General features: G+C 41.9%; 1 protein-coding gene across 2 annotated transcripts in view; it reads right to left on the bottom strand.

Moving 5' to 3' along the window:
• babam2 (BRISC and BRCA1 A complex member 2) overlaps nt 1–21,257 on the bottom strand; it is a 74,430-nt gene that overhangs the window by 16,302 nt on the left and 36,871 nt on the right. For both annotated transcript variants that reach the window (XM_035609712.2, XM_035609713.2), the window contains exon 7: nt 10,163–10,272. In XM_035609712.2, coding sequence (XP_035465605.1) covers nt 10,163–10,272 — 110 coding nt within the window. The remainder of the gene's footprint in view (nt 1–10,162; nt 10,273–21,257) is intronic.

Below are 21,257 nucleotides of genomic sequence, written 5' to 3'. Positions count from 1 at the left end.
CCCGGGGGTCCTTAGAGGTCCACATATGACTCTGTTTGTTGACTCTTTAGACCAAATAACATCCCATTCTTCCTCTGTGACATGGTGAAGCTGCTCTCGGCTGAGGAGTCAGTAACCTTTCTGTTATGAGGTTACCATCCCGGCATAGCTGTTCTGAATGTTACTCTGATACTTACTATTCATCAACCACTTAGAAAAATCCAGATTAATCAGAGTCCTAAACCACAGCCATTAAACACTCTCACTGGTATAGCATAAGTTTGTGCCACAAGGACTTGCTACCAACCTTCACTCATCATCAGCTATAGTATTTAGTGTTAGGGTGGGTGAACTCATGTTACTCCCCTCCCTGTGACATCATATCATATTATTGTATCATCACATGTGTGTATAGTCCCTGAAAAACATACGTGAAGCATAAATAAATGGAAGCTTCTGCCTGCAAACAGCGCGAGTCAGCAGTTTAGTCCAATATACCATGGAACAACACTTGCATAGTATTTGAAGACCACATGGTCTGTCTGGTCCAGTTCAGAGCTGGTATCAACATCCATCTGAGGTGATCCCATCACACGTCGACAGCTCCGAGTTCCCGGTGTGAACGCAGCCAAGACACATTGAGGACACATTTGCGACCGATGGGAGGTGGTTCTGGGACGTGCTCACATTCTTTTTATCAGTGTGAACGCAAATCTGTCCTGGGCCACAATGAAGGACCGCCTACTCAGCTTTTGTCATCTGACCAGGTACAGTTTTTTAAGAATGAACCTAAAATAGTTTTAAATTTCGCAGCGTTTCCCACACATTAACTTATTTGTGGCTAGCGCCACAATATTAACCCTTTTAACCATTTTCGTGTGACTATTTCGAGCAAGTTTAATCTAATTTGCTTCACTCAGCTCATTGTAGAGCAGACTTGCTTTTATGTAATCGTTATAAATATTCTCCAGTTCTAATAAGACCTTGTTTTCTTATGTTTTCACCATTTCCTTGTATGCATTTCAGTCATGCCAGTGTCATGTCTGGGTCGCTTTACAACTGCTTTTTCACGAGCAAATGTGACCAGATGTATTAGGTCCAGCGACGATATTTCACTAAAACACACTGCATTCTAACCAAGGGCCTACATATTGCGTTACCAATATAACAAACTCACTTCACACGGCCACATAATGCAGAAGTGTTCAAGGTGACAAGGAGGAGGAAGAAGTGGCAGAGTGCTTTGAGCTGCTGAGGGCGAGAGAAGTGTCTGCGCTGATGTCTTCGACTGCCAAGTGGGTTCGCTGGGTTAGCGGTGAATTTATTCTATCAGACTGACAATTTGACTGTGACAAAGTGTTCAACAAAACCTTGAAAAATATCTTTTCGCAATGCAAAGATTTTCAAAGGCTATACAGCACCTCTACAGACCTTGGAGAAGGGACACACAAACTGTACACCCACACAGGCACATGCACACACACACTTAACACACATCAGGAGGCAAGCGAGCACGCACGCACACGTAGGCGCACACACACACACTCACACACCTCAAGGCAAATGCAGATACACAAACATTAGTGCATTGCAGCCTAAAACTGTCTCTCTGTGTTGATTTTTCTGGGCTCCTAAATCTGGTTTGGGGGCAGAGACGGTGCCCACTCGATTCTTTTATGCAATGCAGCAGGTTTTCTGGGGGAAGGAGAGATGTATCCAACTCATCTCATGGGCACAGTAAAATCAGGTAAACGAGAAACAAAAGTGAAAATGAAAGGCACTATGGGTCAGCTTATAAAACAGTCAGAGAAAGAGGATAAAACTAAAAAACTGCAGATGCGGTTCCTAACAACGATCGCAAATTAAACACAGAAATTCTTGGAAACTGCTGCGGGCAGCACGGTTACAATCTCATTACTTCCTCAAATCTTTCACTGTTACAAATAAGACCTAAATAAGACTGATGCTAATGAGTATCTTACTGCTGCAGGTAACTGCCTGAAGAGACACTTCTGGCACAAATGTGCTGAGGAGCAATGTGAAGGTTGAATTCATAATTTGGGTTTATTTGAAAATATATGTGTTTTCACAAATACACCCCCAAAAAGGAGATTTTTTTTTTAATGTCACAGCCAGTGGTATCACATGCAGGAATGGAATTGCACAGGACAGGAGGTAGAGACAAGGGTTAGTAGTCATCAGATAATGTTTTCATACACTGCTATTCATCATAGTAAACTATTATGTGTGTGCATGTTGCACAACCTTCACTTTTTTCTCCATTACAAAAACTAGTACCAGTAGGTATCGCAGCTAAGCCTTCTTTTAAGTGAGTATATAGAACATTTTTGGATCAACATGGATCACAGACCTAAATCTCTGTGAAAGTGGCTGTTTGTAGTGGTGAACTCACAGAGAATTGTCACCTGACCCTGCACATCCTTACTGCTCTACTGAGCCTTTTACCGTCTTTCAGCTCATCGTTTTGGTTTTCACTGCCCTACTGTTTTGATTCACTCTCCCTACAATCATCACCGATGTTCCTAGTCACAGCGAGCGGCTTCTTTTAGCTCAGAAGCTCCAATATCCCACTGTCCACTAAATGCTCGGCACCAAAAGGTGGACAAAGTTAGCGAACTAGTTAATGGACATAGTGTAGCATTCAGAAACTAAAGAGCTAAATAGTACCCTTTGGATTTGGAGAGCAAAACAGAACAAAAAATACAGTTAATGTCTCTTCACAAGTGTGAATCAATCCTAAAAATGTCCCTAGTACAGTTAGTCATATATATAAGCCTTATTAGCTAGAAGGTGATAATATGTAATGGTTTGATCACAGCTAAATTCTGCTTTACACTTTTTGCAGGTTTCAGAATAGTCACCAAATTTCATACCATCTGGGGAACACAGCTTGCTCCATCCAGCTCATGAAATGGGAAAAATGATGTCAAAACAGTATTGCCCGGATGATCCTCTAAACCGCGTTAGCTCTGTAGAAAAAATTGTTTGGTGCTTAGTGTTACATTGATGTTAATAGATTCCACATGGTTGGATGTGTTTGATCTGCATCTTCTGGATACCTCTGCCCAATCCAATCAAGCGATCAATAACTTTATTTGTCCCAAGTGGTTATGCAGCAGTAGGTCAAGGCAGACAAATACAGAGCTAAGGCCCTTATACAAAATAGGGGTCGACCAATTGTCAGCCTTGACGATTATATAGGCCGATATTCACCATTATTATGGTTATTGGTATGAGCTATTTTTTCAAGCTGATTTGCTGATAAGATTATTCATTATAAAATGCGCTACTTTGCTCTGATGCAGCCGCTGTCACTACTCGCTGGACAAGTTCCATCCATGTTTGTTTGTTTTACTTCATAATAATGTTGCTGATAGCTCCCTGCACTTTTTTGGTTAATGTCTTGTTAAAAGGTTCTGTAAATTAAACATATGCTTTAAGGCATTTCAACAAAGTGCTGTGTTAAGAGTTTGTATTATTCTAAATTTTGACGCCTTTTGAGTCTTTTTTTACTGCAGACCAATATCAGTTTCAAATATCGGTTATCTTTCTTTTAGATTAGTAATAATCTAAATCAGTATCGGCCCGGAAAAAGCCATATCGGTCGACCCCTAATACTAAATACATGAATATGCCGTACAACAATTAAAAAATATAGGCTACAGATAACTGCTTTTTCCCACTGAAGTTTAGGCGGGAGATGACAGAGGGTATGACGGAATGAACAAGGGTGGAACTGTTGATATACTGTAAAGGAAAGGAACAATCAGACAGGGTGGATTTTGATTTCAAATATAAACTGATAGTTTTGAAGATACAGGAGTTTCCTGTGCAGATCAAGTTCTGCAGACATTAAACTTGAGCACATTTCTGTGTTTAACCTTAAGAGATTGATGCAAGCAGATAAAAAAGAGAAAGGGAGCACAGACTCAGTAAAAGACTTATTAATCATTGTCCTCAGGGTTTTGTCAAGCTGAAAGTTAGAGAGTTTCCTGAGACACCATGTCAGTATCACTCTCAAATGTCTGTTAATTGTCTAGTGAAGGATTCACGAACACATCGAACACTGTACTGTCAGGCTGAAGGCCTACTGAAGGCTGAGGATGTCTAAAATCCAGGCACATGTCCTTAGACTTTTGACACAGAACTTAAACAACAACGAATTTGAAAGGTAGTCAACAACGGGACCAGTTTAGCAGGCTCACTGTGGCTGTATCATCAAACTTCAGGGTATGGTGCTTTTCACACACGGCTGTTCGAATCTTTAATTGGAGTGTATATAGACCTAAGTCAGCACACTCCCAACTGACTCCCACTTGATCCAAGTGACCCTTTCTCATAACTATGCCATTCCACTGGGATACCAGATTCTTTCGTTTTTTTTTTTTTTTTGGACTGATCATGACCTCCACACAGCACTAGCTGTAAAGACATCATTTGGCTGGGCAACAAATTCTACTCAAATATTTTTTTAATTCTCTAAAAGTGAACATCTATTTAACACTTTTCCGCTAGTTTGAATGGGTAGGGAAGGGAAAATCACAAGCGTTGGACATCTTTAACAGTTTATCTTCTTCTTGGCAGCCCCGTGAAAAATTACAAAACAAATGAACGCTGAATCTTAAGCAGGTGACTCTCGAAGCCTACAGAGTAACAGCCATTTGACCTGTCACAATCAATAATTTGTGCAGAAAAAGAAGCAAATACAGTGGTGCCGTTCTATCAAAGAGAGGAGCCAGTGCAACAGTCTACTTAAACTGTACATTATTCGTAAAAATGTGGGTGTCTGTCAGGGTATTTTAACTCCCCCCACCCCCCGCTGCTCTGTAAGGCAGAAAACATTACAGTGACGGTTTGTTTGAAGACAGAAGAAGAAAAAGTAACAGATAGAGCAAGAAAGGGAGAGGAAGAGGGAATAGAAATAGAGGTAAAACACTGTAGCTCAGGGGGCTTACGAGTTTGCGTTCAGAGCTTTTAGATCCGAGCCCCTGCTGAAGGAGCGTATAAAGTGAGATATCAAACAGCTCAGGAGTGATGGGAGAGAAGAGTAGAGAGGTGGAGGAGAGAGAAAGGGGGGAGAGAGAAAAGCTCTTCGCTCTCTTGTGCTGTGTGTGTGTGTGTGTGTGTGTGTGTGTGTGTGCGCGTGTGTGTGTGTGTGCGTGCATGCGTTGTTGTTCGTTTTTTTCCCTCGCTGCGTTTACGTCAAGCGAGGGACGACCTTGCTGGGTAGAGCACAACGCTTCTCTCCCTTTCAAGTCCCACTCACTCTCTCGGTTCCCTTTGAGGATCAGCCAGAGGGATCAGCAGAGGGGAGAGAGTGATAGAAAAAATGGAGAAAGATGGAGAGAAAAGAGACAGGCGGTAGACATGTTAAAAAACGGGAGGGAAGGGAGAGTTAAAACACTGTGGATAAAAAAAAAAAAAGGTAAGACAGACAGGATAGCAGTAACTGATAAGTGAGTGCGGAATTGGAGAGATAGGGCCGAGAAGACAAGAGTTAAAACACTGTGGATAAAAAAAAAGGTAAGACAGACAGGATAGCAGTAACTGACTGATAAGTGAGTGCGGAATGGAAGGATGAAGGATCGATGGACCGGTGACAAAATGATCATATGATTGATCAACGATAGAATGACAGAAGGATCCCTCGAACATCTAGTCATAGAATATAGAAGTAGCTGATATGACTGCTACTTCCAGGGGAGCCAGAACAGAAGCTGAAATAACATCTGCAGTTGGCCAAAGCTGTTACTGTACATCCCCTGAATCACACAGTCAGGATTTAATGATTTAAAGCATTTCCAAAAGTGTTCTGATATCAAATTCAGATGTGACAATGGTGCTGTTAACATTTCTGGTTACTTGGGCAAAATATTTCAAACCATTTACAGTCAGAGAGAAACAGATTATATTTGTCATCATGGTTAGAGATGACTGTGGTTGTTATTGTTGTCAAAAATGGGTCTACAAAACGAGACATGGCTTTTTGCTGCAATTTCTTTTGCAGCAAAAAGCAGAAAAGCAGAACAGCACCCTGTTCTGCTTTCGTCTGTGGCTACATCCACACTACTACGTTTTAGTTTTGAAACTCATCACTGCTGCTAAGTTTACGCCTGCCGCAGTCACCCGCATTTGCTTTCTGATTGGTTCTAATCAGTTGTGACATGACTACCAGCGGTGAAGGCAAAACGTTCTCTAAACACTTAGTGACACTAACAGTTCAACCTCTCCATCGGTCCAAGAAAAGAAATTCCTCGCTTTTCTGTTTCACAGTTCCTCATTTTTGTGATTCGTATTTTCTGTAACTAGAAAATAGAACGTATAAGGCTGCCTGAAAAGCGTTTTCAGGTTTGTTTGTTTTGGATGGAGATTACTTCTGATAGGGGGCAAAAACATGTAGCCTGTGTATGTCTACACAGGACTCATTTAGGCCCAGTACTGAGTGTAGGTCACCTGTATTTTGGCAGCCCACGACTTGAAAACGTCAAACTTTGGATCATGGTTATGTGCCTATAGTGGCTTGGGTAGACAGCTGGATTTATCGAAACAGAGGACCTATTCCATCAGAAGTGTGTGCGATGGACGACTGAACAATGTGACTGCAGAGACTTTTTCCGAGGGAGTAATGCAAGAATCAGGAGCAGCCACAAAGAGTTACAGGCCACAGACTGGTTACCTCCAACTTCTCAGCTAGGTAACTCCACTGTGCTCTGCTGCCGTATGGAAAACTACTAATGCCATGTACAGTATGAAATCAGATCACTGATTGCACTAACATTTGACAAACTGTATTATTTATTGACCAATACTCAATAAAAAAAACCTAAACATGACATTGTTCGGCTGCACTGTAAAGTGACACCGGCTCATCGGTTGCATTTCTGACAAGTAGCTACTCAACGATTGTTTGCTTAAACCACACTTCCTGTTACCACGGTAACCACTGGTGTCACCAGTCAATCAGGAGTTAAATCTTCATGTCTGTGACTTAAAGGGACGTAAAGGGAGAAAAGTGAATTAAAATGAAGCATAATAAAGACAAAGGCAGTATAGGAGAGGGACGGAAGGATGGATAGATGTGTGGACAGATGGTGGGTATTTGAACAGACAAAAGAAAATGGTTGATTAAAAGATAAAATGACAGAACGATTATCAGAATATTTTGACACTGAATAGATGTAGCTAATAAGACAGCCTGAACCAACAACACTGTAATCCAGTGGTGCCAAAACCAAAGCTAAGCCAATATCTTTGGTTGTCAACAGCTGCTACATTCACCATTTCACCACATTAAAACTGATTTAAACAATTTCCCCAACGGCTTTGATACGAATTTTACCATGGCATTATATGATACTGTGAACATCTGTGATAGCTCAGGTTAATGCAGAAACTCGCGGATGTCGCAGTCTATCAAAGGCATGCTGGGAAAACAGAAATGTGAAGGCACACTACAACAAATGAGTTTTCCTCTTCACTGAAGCCGGTGCAGAGATAATGGGCAGCTACACAAGGCCAAAGGACTAACAAGGGTCAGCGAGGACATGGAGACAAACTAACGAACAGGGTAACAGATCTGCATAAACACACGTACAGCAAAAGGCTGGCTCACAAACACACGTATGCTAAATTAAGTGGCATCAATAATGAACACAACACAATTGCGCTGATGCACGCACACATACACACACACACACACACACACATGCGGTCGTTTGTCTTCTAACAACGGTGAAGAAGACATACATTCTCGCCCTGGGTCATGAATTAACACACTCCCACACAGCTGACAAAAAGGTGTACAAAAGCATGTAGTGGAGTACATTCATACGCGGCCTTGATATGCATATGTGCAAATATCTCGAGACAAAGAGGCAACATTGAGCAGGAGAACAAGGGCGCTAAATGAGAGCTTGGCTCAACAGCACTGTTAAGCCTCTGCATTTTTAGATCATTCTTAGAGGGTTTAGGTTTGAAATGTTTGTTTTAAAGCCTCTCCTCCCTTTTCATCTTACCCCCCCACCGCCACTCCACCGGCAACCATCTCTCTCAACCCCAAGCGCTCTAGCTTCGCCACTTCCTGCTCTCCACTACAGTGCCTTCAGCTGCCTTCTGTCTGCTCGCCTCATGCAACTGGCAGCGGAGGAGAGCTTCTAACACCACTTCAACAGCTTTAGTCGAGTCTGGAGCCTCCGTAAGGTCAGTCTCTCGCACATACACGTGGCCTCATCGTGAAACAGGCAGACGTATGCAATGAGCGCACACACCCTGAAGCGCACTACAGTTCCTCTGCAGAACGGTGTCCGTCAAAACATGGCGGTGTCCATCAAAGCAGCACATGCCACACTTGCCAATTGATAGGAGCAAGAGTGCACAGGGCAAAGATATCATTTTTTTAAACTAAGACCAGAAGCTTGTATATTTGTATTCGGTGCTTAATGCTAAACTAAAAACATAATGAAACATCCTGATATTGTGCTTCATCAAGGTTAGCAGAACTGTGTGTCTGTATATTACTGCTTTGATATGATCTCACACATGCACCGCATGGACAAAATGAGGATTCTGTTGCACAAGCAACAAGTAGGTGACTTTTGTTATGGAGCGTACTTGGGGTATTTTGTTGTGGTCGTTGCATGGGGATAAAACCTGCTGTAGTTTGTTTCAACATGTTGCAGTGGAGAAGCGTCTGTCTGTGTGTGTGCATGTATCTGCTTTAGCGATTGTGTTAGAGGGTGAGACAAATGGACGTGTAAGGAGAGATGATGTGATATTAGAGAGCTGGACAAAAAAACCCAATAGAAATCCCACAGGAGCATGGAAGACGAAGAAGAAAAAAAGAACATGGTGAGACAAAATGAGAGAGAGACAGAGTGGTGGTGGCGGCGGTTGGTAGGTTGGGGGGAGCAGTGGTCTCTTAACCTGGTGCGACAGGGCGTGTGCTTGTAAATAAACATCAGCCTGAGATTATTCCGAGCACGAAAGCCCAGACCGTGGGGCCCTGAGGTCAGAGTGGGCCCATACCTGGCTCTCGCTCGCTCTCTCTCTCACTCACACACACGCGCACACACACACTTATCTACATCCACACCTACAAAAAGCTGTGTCGTGTGCAAAGCCTATTCAAATACTGGTTGAACACAAGCCCATGAAACCAGACATACATTTGTGATATAAAAAAACTCCCACACAAACACGCATGCAACCAAACACACACACACACACACACACACACACACACACACAAACACAAACACACACACACACACACACACACAAATGCAAACTGACAAATGCAAACCAACACATACATGCACACTAAATCTAGCAAGACAAGAAATGGATTTGATCAAAGAGAGTACACACTGCCAAAGTATCCACTCACACAGTGCCCACAGACTTACAGAAAACATTCCACACACACATGCACGCACACACACACTACTGTTTACACCCCAGATGTCTGCAGACATCCAGTCATCCAGAGCTCAGACGCTGTGTGTCATCCATCCCTTTTTTTGTTTGTTCTTCCCTTATTGTTTTTGAGGAACTGACTGATGAGTCCAGACACTGGGATGTGGGATTATTCAAAGCGACATTATATGTCGCCAGATTCACAGCGCACTCACGCTAATCCGTCAACTACATCTTGCGCCCTCGAAATTCCGAAGTCTGCCGACTGGGCCCACGTTACCTTTGGCTGACCTTCCCTGCTGCTCCCTGTGATTCTCAAGGTATTTGGTCACTTTAAGTGAGGAAATGTAACGTACGTGCAGACTTTTCTCATTCTTTATCCATTTAAAGAATTTGCATGATATATGATGAAATAAACCTGGATTCATACCAGATTGATACCAAGGGTACTGAGAAGACTCTCGTCTGAATCATGGAGATGCAGTGATGACCAAGTTACAACTTCATGAAACAAAGTTTATTTAGCTCCAAATGGATACCAAAGCATCAGCTTCCTGTTTATCAAGGAGCATTTCATGTTTTAATTAGCTGATTGATGTTGAGCTTTCATTTATTTTTATTTTTTTGGGGGGGGGGGGGGGGGGGGGGGTAAATCCTTGCAGCGACATGGGAGCAAAGACTGCATAAATACTGAATGAACGGATAAATGGAGAAAAGCCCAAGTTAACGATTGATGGCATGTACTCACTGTTCAATGCTGGGGGAAAGGTAGAGTTTAGGAAACACTTGGGTGGCCTCAGCGTCCTCGAAGCTCACAGAGAGAAGGGCCACATCCTCTCCAGGGTCCAGAGTTGTGTCCTGAAAAAGACAATGATAGCCTGGGAATATAATCCAGTAAAAACGCAATACATACCAAGAATATACCATTTTTGAGCATTTTAGCAATGCTATCTGAGAGAGCTAGAAAACTACGTGTTGCATATCAACACCAGATAGTCCCAACAACCGTTGATTAGATTGCCATGAAATATTTGAACGGACATTCAGTGTCCCCAGAGACAGACATACTGACTTAAGGTTTCCCTTTGGGACTTTTCCTCCTATGACATTTGACATTTGCATATTTGAGAGAAATGTCTCAACAACTTTTGGATGGATTGCCAAAAGATTTGGTGCAGACACGAATGTTCCCCTCAGGATGAATCGTCATAACTTTGTTGGGCTCCTAACTTTTTCATATAACGCCACCATCAGGTCAAACTTTTCATTGCTTCGTTTTGTTTATGACCAAATACATCCCATCGGACTCAGTAGCAAATGTTAGCGTGCTAAAGCTATGATGCTGAAAATCCCAAACATTGCACTTGCTGTAAGTGTTACTCATTCAGATCATATTTGCATTCAGCTTAAAGCGGCGCTGGGCCTGAAGTACTCAGACAGGTGCTACCATAGCTGTAAACGCTTAGTCTTAAGTCTTGTTCATCAGCAAAGAGCATCGTACACGTCCAATAAGTTGTCACGTAGACACAACCTGACAAACTTTTGTAGTTTAGCATAGTCAGAAGCTAAACTTGGATCATTAAGAGGTTTCTGATGCATTACTGGTTCCTGATTTGGTGGAAAGGCAGCCCTGGGGGATAATGCACTTCTAAGTGTTCACAACAAGTGAGCAAATCCCGAAATATTGAAAGAGATGGAGAGGAGAAGAGGAAAGACACCAGAAGAAACATCTGTTTTGTTTCATGCCACATTAGCTTCAACAGCTGCACCATGAGGCTGAGCTGATGACTTGGAGCACCAATCAAATCATGTGTGAGATGGATGCAGAGGCCACCCGGAGCTGTTCGCAAAAAAACAACAAAAAACCCTTGTCTGTTTCCCTAAGGTTCTAATTTCTCATTCTGTGATGTTTTTCCTAGAGCATGGCCACTTCCGAGGCACTGTCATTAGTGTGATTCCACATCAAGTAACATTCGGAGCTCTCTCTGCCGACAGAGGCTCGGCGGTGTTAATCAAATGTCTTACAGATGGTTTGAACTCATCCATTTGTTATAATCGCTGCCCACCGTGGTGAGAAGAAATCCAACCACCATACATGATGGACAGAGGCACAGTGAAACCAGTCTGCAGAGACGCGCCCTCAAACATGTGATCAGGCCGATTATCTAATTACACACGCTTTGGTCTGTTAATCACAAAACCAAAGTGACCACTGACTTGAAAAAATATGGCTGAGGGGGCGGAAAATGAAATTCCTTCACTGAACACGTCCTCTGAAAGTGAGGCCTAATTAATTTTCTCGGTGTGTAATCTAATGATGTTGACCATTGTGTTCAATTACTGAAGAAACAAATTGATTAATCAAAACAATTAAATGGATATAAAAAATTTACAAAATTCAAGGGCATAGGCAACAGTGTCTTATATATGGAACATGGGATGCACATATAAAGAGCATTAATGAGCAAAATGAGAACACTTTATATCGTAGCGCATCTCAGCAGTCACAAAAATGGCTGCAGCAAAGCTGACTCTCATGCAGTTTGCCTTGTCGCCGCAAATGCATTAGAGGGTAAAGACATAAGGAGTCAGAGGGAGGCAGGGAAAGACGGCAGGAAGTGTGGAAATCCAAAAGTGTCGCATGATGGAATCAGCTTACATCAATATAGTATTAGTAAAACAAGAACTGCTCGGTCTCACAGCAGCGCCCGCAGCTTCTGCCGCTGACGATATGGGACAGACATGAACAGGCATGGCGATGTGGCGCTGGGGCAGGCGTGGGGCTTATGAGAAAAGATTGCTTTGCTCCAGTTTGTAGCTGTCACGTTCCATTTTCAACTTTAAAGGTGATTTAATGGATGCGTCCTTCGGACGGGGGCAGAGTAAACAGACGAATGAAAACCAAGGGGAAGGTGAGAGGTCCAGGAGAAGAACATGGGGCAGCTCCGCACTGGACCGTCCAGCGATCAGATGTACCGAGGGTGCTGTTAAAAGGGACAGCCTTTTTGTGGAATGATTCAGACTCATCTTGTCCCAGGAGACAGCGAGGAGCTGTCACAGGTCAGGTTGCATCAGTGAAACAAACAAAACAAGCAAACAAAAACTAAAGGCCAAACCTTTAACTTTCAGCTGTTGCCATTCTTAATTAAAGTGCTGTGAACGGAAGCTGAAGCTGCACAGATAAAAAATTGTTATTTTGACTGGTTTTGTTAATAACAACAAAGGTTACAAGGGTTTCACCCCCCCGGGTTTTATTCCCCCCCCCTTTTTAAAAATAAAATAAAACAGAGAAGTCAAATGCAGACACTGTCAAAGATGTTTGTCTCTGAATCTGTTGCAGGGCTAAAATTTCATGATTTTCAAAGCTTCTTAAGTGGAAATTAAGGAGTAAATTAAAGTGCAGAAGGGCAGTACACATGATTTACTTGATGGCTGGTTTTGATTGTGGAATACACAGAAGGCCTAGGAGTGTCCTTGCAGTGGTAATTTGCAGGCATACGAAATTTCCCCAAACTTAGCAAATCTACACAGAACTCTCGTGAAAATATTTCCTAATGAGAAGAACAATAGTTGACCTTTTAACCATTACTTAAATCCCTATGTAACAAAATAAAAGCCCCCGAATGGCCATTAATGTGTCTCCGCACACATACACAAATCTTCAGCCCTTTTAACCTAATACACTCGAGGGCAACTGCTGCTTGCTTATGTAAACAGTAGAGAATTAACATTTGAAAAAGCCTTTGCTCCACAGGCCATGGACAGGAACTTAATGAAGAGACTCCTTTATTGGAAAGTAATGAGCACAGAAATGGCCTGGGTCAGACGGGCAAGTCAAGGGGGGCATCCTGCAGGGGTGGCAGTTGGACATTGAGGCAGTATTTACTACATGCCCCCAGAGAAAGTGACTCAACTGCTCAAGGACTGGATTCGAGAAGGGTGTGCTCGCCTGTGTGTGTTTGGCCATCAAGGTTAGCGAGTGCCTCCGAGTCAATCCCTTTCACGTGTCCACCACCCCACGTCTTCCATCCTCCTTACTCTTTCAGACGTATGTGTGCATGAACACACACATACACACAAAGGGGTAGACGCTATTCCTTGTGTCCGTTCTAGTGTCTCCTGATGCCCCAGCCTCTGGCATCTCCTCTGTGTCGCATGTGACAGGTTGGAGATGTGACAGCTGTCCTTATGCCAGACCAAGTCTGGCCAAAGTCACAACACACACAAACACACTCATCTACAAAAGCTACACAGGGGCTCTACTGCAGGGCTAGTACGGAGGAGGTAAGGGCACTTTGTCCGCCTTCTTCACCCAACTTTAAATGTCATGCCCAACGTAATGGGGCTGCTTGACTGACAGCAGGCTTGTTGCGCAAGGACAAGTCCAGCTTTGAGGCGAGCAGTGCTGAGTGCCCCTGTACATATGCTGGACACACTTCGCCCCTGAAAAATAACTTAATGGGCAGCACTGTGGATACCACAAGGTAATCTTGAAAAATAGAGTATGTAGTTCTTTGGTTTCTGAAATCGAAGGGAAAGATTTTGAGGAACTATTGTGCCCAAGCACAAAAAGATTCAGTCTTGTTTCATTAGAATCGACATTGGCTACAGGCATTGGGACTTGTCTTTTGTTTGTGCATTTATTCAAAACTAAATAAAGAAAATGCAGCGAACAGGAAGTTCTGCAGTTCCAGGCAAACGTAGCACTTATCAGCAAAATAAAAGCAGCAGTTTAGGGAGAGAGACAGAGATATGCCAATGTGCGCCATGTGGAGGCAACAAATGTAATTGTGTTTAAAAATTTGACTGCATGTCATCTGGCCTGCAGTATTGCCTTCCAGGTTATTGGCAGTGCAGCTCACCTATGTTCAGTCTTTAATGCTTATTATCCAAACTTGAAAACCAGTCAAATATCCTGGGTTATGGTTAATGGAGGTTAGATCCAGATAAGTTAAGTTCTACATACAATTAAGGGTCAGATGCTGGGCTAAGACTAATATGGATAGTGGACACGATCCTGTATATTAAACTGGGTGTCTTTTTGTTGGCACTTACTGCCGATGCCTGTTGATTCATAGAGTACTTGGACTCGGAGGCTCACCTGTATGGTGGTCAAGTGTCTGAAAAGGCCTAATGTTGTGTCCAGTTCATAAATGGGTTCATACAAAGGGTGAAAAATGGGTAACATTGTTAATTTACAGCCTTAAACTGTTCAGTATGTTAATGAGTATTACGTATCAATTGATGATATATATAAAAAAAATAAAGATTTTACCTTCGTAAAAAAAATATGTAGTGATCAATATTATAGCGAGAGTATATCACAACATATGGCAAATACTACAATAAAAATAAATCCCTGCAATTCCGCTTTTTAGGTCAATGCTGTTTGTAACTATTCACATGTATGTAAGAGGTCAATATTCAAATAATTGCTCAATTAAATAACTGAAAACACTTGTGTGTTGGGAGAGGAGGTGTTGGCAAATAAATCAATATACTGTACATTTATACTTCAGGGGCTCATTATTGAGGAGTTTTATTTTAACCACTTTGCTGGAAATTGTTTTCATTCTGCAACAAATATATTTCAATTTACTCTTCAAAAAGGCTTTTGACATACATCATGTAACAGCACAAAAATCCATGTTTTGTGTTCAATGTCAAGACCCTTGGACAGAGTGGAAACAAAAGCACAGACTACTTCAGCGTATTGAATAATACTTTGAGTCATTCCCCAGAATAAACTGAATGCATGTCTGACATACAAAGTTATGTGTTAGTGTCAGCCCTTTCATAGAGACTCACGCCATCTCACCCGAAGGAAGAGAAGCATGGGGTCAAGGTGGCAGCTGCCAAAATGTCTCATTGCATGACATGAAATGTTCTGATTTAGAAAGAGAGTTGAGGATATTGTTCCTAATGATGTGGCGGTGCTGCTGCTTGTGGGGAGGGGGTGAATAGAGTCTTGGTGTACTCCAGGGGCCATGATGATCCTGCTGCCTCCACCTCAAAATACAGAACATGCAATCGCAAGACCAAGTCAGCACAACCCAATTGGCACGCATGTCAAAGAGGACCAAACGTCCTCTTTTGAAGTATCTGCCCTGACCCGTGTCTGTCCCCCTCTCTGTGGAACTCTCCTCCAAATCAACCTCTGAGCTTGTGCTGTAACTTGGGCTGATGTAAGACACGCATGGTGGATGATTAACTAAGCAATTTTGTGTCACCACATACTTGCACCCTGTGCCAGGACTTAATTCTGTCATGAGGACAATTGGAGAGAGATTAAACAGCGCCCATGCTCCGACTGTTGGTAGAACAGCACCCAAACACGCATAAACACTGCCCTGTTGCCACAGTCTGAAGGCTTTGTGCATGGGGTGTGTTTCCAAATTGAAGAATAAAACCCGATTGTCCGTGTGACTCTCTATTGAGCATACAGAGCTTTAAGAATGATGGGTGTGACAACAAATTATAATCTATCTGGTTGCCAGATAGTACCAGATTTGATGGGTTAGTAACAGCAGCTATGCTGTGTGTCGTAAAAATATATCAGAAATAAACTTAATTCTGCAGATTAAGTCTTTGGAATCAGGGGTGTTACTGTTACTCGATAGCCATTCTTTTCTATTGATTATGTTCCTAAACAAAACATCTGACTTATTCCCTCTTTAGTGCTTGAAAAATAGTGCAGTTTTAATGGACAATTACAGAAAAATTCATCACAATAAAAGGAACATGCATAAACAACGTTTGAAATGTTGAGTTTTTACTTGAGAACCCTACTATGCAGAAGGGGTAAAAACAGTAATTTCAAAGCAAAGAAAAAAATCCACTAATGACGACACTTTTAGCTATGTGGCTTTTTCAGTTTCGGCGGTGACTTTTCACATGTTGGCGGTCGCTCTGATGGAAATAATAGAAGCAGTAACAACTGCAAACAAGTCACAAGTGCACTGCGTTGTAAAATTACTGACCGGCGGTGTCTCCATCCCCGAAATGCACTGCTTGGAAATACAGTTGAATGAGACACCTATTTTCAAGTCATGACCATGGGTCAAATACTACCAGCTGGGCTGGCAGGCAAAACAAATCATCTGAGTCAAGGGATTAAGTGGGTAAATCAAAATTATTAATGCAGACATCAGTGCAATATTGCCAATTCCTCTACAGTTTTTGCCTGGGAACACATGGCCCTGACCAAACGTATTCTTCTTTCTGAGGAGCTGGGGCAACAACCAGAAACTTTACGTTCTTTGCATCAATAACCAATGGATGAGCCACTGGGACACTTGAGCATGCCGATCATGTTTGCTAAAACGCGAGTCATATGTGTGACCATGGCCAAGTGTGAGTGATAGTGGTTCACCAATAGCATGATCTGGCCTTCACCCTCCTGTCTGTGGGAATGGTAAGTGTGTGATGCTAGGGCTTGAAGCCACATTGGTGACTCAAGCATGTTTGGGTATGGATAACTGCAGAAACGAATGAATGAATGAATGAATGTATTATGTTCATACGGATGACACAGTACAGGGTGATCTACAAGCCAAATGCCATTTAACTTGTTGTGAATTGTGTGCAACATTTTTAAATCTCAACTTAACAAGATGTTGTTTAAGCTTTAAATACAAGATCCTTTTAAAAAAAAATCCAATCTGGCTTTGAAAATAGGAAACCACAAACACTCAATGCAAACTGAGTTCAAAAGCTAAAAGGCAAAACTTAATGCACTGGTTATTGTGGCATTTTCTGGGGGTGATAATTGTAATTGCATTAATATTGCTTCACTGACAGCACTGCAGCGTTTTTTGTCCCACTGCACTGTTAATCAGACTATTCCGGTCATTTAGACCACTGCAGCCCCTTTCAACTTTTTTTTGGGCCAATGGGATATTTGGTTCAATAACCATGAAATGAAGGCAAATATTTCAATCACAAATAACTTAGCACAAAAATAAGGTTTTTGTTGAGCACTTATCAATTGTAGTATTTTTTTTATCATAGGGCTACTATATTTGACATAGTGTATATTTCACCATGCGCAGATCCTGCCTACTGGCTTTTCAAAATTTAAAATGTTGCTGGATATCTATTACTGTGGCCTGCTGACAAGGGCAGATTCACTGTCCATCTTTACTGCTTGTGTTAATATACAAATGCAATCTGTGATACTTCATGGGAGGTACAAAATCTTAAAAATATCCCGCATATATTTTAGTTCTCCCTTTAAGGTTTATGTATCTGAACAGAATTCATACGTGACAAAACACAGTATCTTAGCATTATTACTTTTGCTTAAAATTTTGAATAGGTGCTTGATTTGTACTACATGAATTTGAGAACTACATTTAGTTTTTTAGATTCTGTGTTAATATACAAATGTAAACAGATTCTGATGCTTTGGTTTGCTACCTTTTGTATGTTGCTTTGGACAAATAAAGGGCAAAGGAGAGGACAGACTTGGGAAGAGATGTAGTCAGATTCATCTTTACAGTGGGATTTTGAAATCGTTGGTAAGCCAAGGGTAAGCAAAGGCCAAGAGTCACAAATGAGCAGAGACAGGCAACATATAGGGACACAATTTCACCCTGAAGCCACCTATGTGTTAATAAAAGGCCTACAGGAGGCAGAATAAGGCGCACAGAAGGACAAGGAATTGAGAGATAAATGAAAGCTGAATAACATCAGGGTTAAAGTGAGAAAAAAAACAAAGGATTAGGAAGAAGGACAGTTGGATGTGTTACAGAAAAACAACATATAACTTGATATCGAGCGAGGGCGGAAAGTAGGCCAGATGGAAGTAATTCCATGGAGGCGTGGAGAAGTGTGGGGGGACGGAGGAAGGGGGAAGGGTGGGGGGGTCTCTTGAGACTTTAATGCTGGAAACCTCTGATGCTCAGCTGGGGGTACAAGCAGGTGGGTGGGAATCTTCGTTTGGAGATTCAGTGTGGGTGGTGATGGGGGTGTGTATGATTGTGGATCGCATTTTCGCTAAGGGAGACAGGAGGCGGGCATGACCTTTGGTATCAGGGAGTCATATTGGGGTCACTGAATTTGAGCTCCGTGCTCTCTAACCACTGCACCTAAGGCTCTTCCCCCTCCAGAGGATGCTGAGGAGCAATCCTCCATCTCTTTGGATAATATTTTACCATTTACTTCCCTTACATCAAAAGGAGGTGGCGGAAGCTTCCAATGTTAACTGTGTTTTAAGAGACACGTGACATTCCATAATTTCCTAATATAGAAGATGAGTGCTTTATCTATTTATGTATGTACTCATGGGGATGTAAGGTACATCAATAACATGGGGTGAGCTTTTTCAACAGGCAGAAATGCAAATTGTTAGCCTGAATTAGAGAGTGAGAAATGCTGTTTTCAGCATATGCACATGAAACACTGAAAAAACAAATTAACAACTGAACAAAACAAAAAAGATTAATAAAGATTATCAAATAAAAGTAAATGGCCTAAAGTGTCATCACAATCACGTGAGACATACTGAGTAAATACCGTATGTTCCATGATTGCGTGTCATGAGGCAATAGATGACTAAGTTACAGTATGGAATATGTTGTTAGTCATGTGCAAACAATTATCAATTCACCAGTGTCTCAGGCATTCTCTGACATTAGTCACCACATATGCTCCCACACCTTGTTACGATATGATAGAGCAAGACTTAATAGGCCAAATGTGTGTCATCATCAATGGGATGTGACGGCACTGAGGTTTCTCTGATAAATTCTCACCTCTGATGTGGGCGACTAGCTTAGTAAGGTAGTGCTATATGAAAAAAAAGTCAAATGGTAAAGTGGATAAACAAGGTGGAGAGTGGTTCTGGTGCCACTCGTCATGTGTAATAACATGGAATGATGTAGAATGCCTTGACTCCTCCGCCTCAGGGCACGACCTTTCCGACAGCTTGTCTGTCAAGGCAGCACCAGGGTTGTTGCTGCAAATGAGAGGTCAGTGGGTGGAAGTGCAATGTCGGAGGTGAGGACATGCGACATATAAACCAACTACCACCAAACCCTCTGACCTTGTCACATTTACACTTTATTACTTTATCGACTGGATCTCTTGCCTACATATGCAAATTTGAAGGTTAAACATCACCTTTGATTGACTTCTTCAATGTTCAACCAACCAATAGCCCTTTACTAAACCAGTGTCTATTGTTCAATGATGTATACACGTTACTAGGCATATTGACTTGCTAGCAGTATTCTTCTGCTTCCAGCCTAACTGGTGCTCTGCTGCTATTGTGGGTGTGTGATCACCTAATCCAGATAGTTGCAAATGGCAGGACTATGTATTTCTAACCCCCAAGCTTTTGCTTGCACGTGTGTTGAGTGTGTGTCCTTTTACAAGCACCCACACTCGGTCGGGATAAGTAGATGCATTCAAATTTGAATAGAGGAAAAAAAACCTTGAGGTGCATCATCTCGTTTTCAATAGGCTCCTCAACCTTTGAGCAAACATACACACCACAAGGTCCTGGCAACACCTTGGAACACCTGAATGGAAAGCAGCCATTTTCTTTGTTGTCAGTCAAAATGACCTCTTCACCAGGAAGTATTGCATTTGTTAAGTTTCTGTAACAACAATCTAAATGATAAATATGCAGCAAAGTAGGAGAGATATGTTGTAAAGAAGGCAGTAAGCACGGTAATAAAAGGCAACAATAAAGTCATATATGAAGTAAAGGTGTATAATTTCTACGTGTGGATTGCTACTGTTAGCCTGCCAGCCAAGCTAGCTACAGCCACTCATGCTCGTGACCCTGCCACGTTATTTCAAGTCCTGCCGGATTTTCTTGCTTAAGCTGCCCTGCCCTTAACCTGACAGGTGCAACAAAACCGGAGAATGAGGAAGATGTGCTTCAAGAACAGCTGCACATACCCACACAGTCCTCATACTCCTTGTTGATGCGGAATAAGTGATGTGCTGCTGTTCGATATATTATCATGTTTTCTGTCCTTTTTGTTGAGTGTTGTGAGCCATTATATGTGTGTATTAACTGTGTGCCAACTGAAAGATTGAATACATAAATAGCACATTTATGTTTAACACTACACATGCTTCTCAACAAATAAAATCAGACAAATCTCTTTGTTAATGGTAATTTGCCTATAGATAGACTATTGTCATAGCCACCTTTTCAGACACTAAAAACAAGTTGAACCAGAAGAGGGGCGCTACTGGAGTAAAACCGAAGAGGGTTATGTCATAAGTTAAAATATTTACATTTGGCTCTCTGGATATTCTAGGGTGTAGGCATCACTAACCACAAATTGATATTTACAAGAACGTGGATGAGATACTTTCTGGTTTCCATGGGCTTTCTATTTTTAGGCTGTGGATGAAGGCTGCAGTAGATCCACCTGTCTACATGCTTAGTCATTGGTATTAGGGGGAATATGGTGGAGTCATACTGTGAAGGAATATATAACGACATCATGATTCTGTGATTAATTAGTACATGTGGCTTACTGCAGAGTGGTACCAGACAAGCAGTGTCGAAACAACTCTTTATTTAGACTCCTATTCGAAACCAGGCAGAATCCATTTTCAGTATAACCAGGACATTTCCAGAGGAGTGGAATTTCCAGAGAACTACACTTTTCTCTCATAATATTTTCTTAGGACTGGTTCCAGTAACCACCCTACACACTGAAGCCTCAGAAGTGTTCAAAATACTTAAACTGTACAGCACTGTGTTGAATCACATTAATTGATCCCAGTGAAATGGCAGGCTCATATTTAGTAAATGGTTCAATAAAACTGAGGGTTTCTTGCGCCTTTTCTGAATATAATAGCCTACAGTGTAGGTGATG

This window comes from Scophthalmus maximus, chromosome 15 (genome assembly GCF_022379125.1).
Source record: "Scophthalmus maximus strain ysfricsl-2021 chromosome 15, ASM2237912v1, whole genome shotgun sequence".
Classification (NCBI taxonomy): domain Eukaryota; kingdom Metazoa; phylum Chordata; class Actinopteri; order Pleuronectiformes; family Scophthalmidae; genus Scophthalmus; species Scophthalmus maximus.
This window is presented reverse-complemented; position numbering and strand designations above follow the sequence as displayed.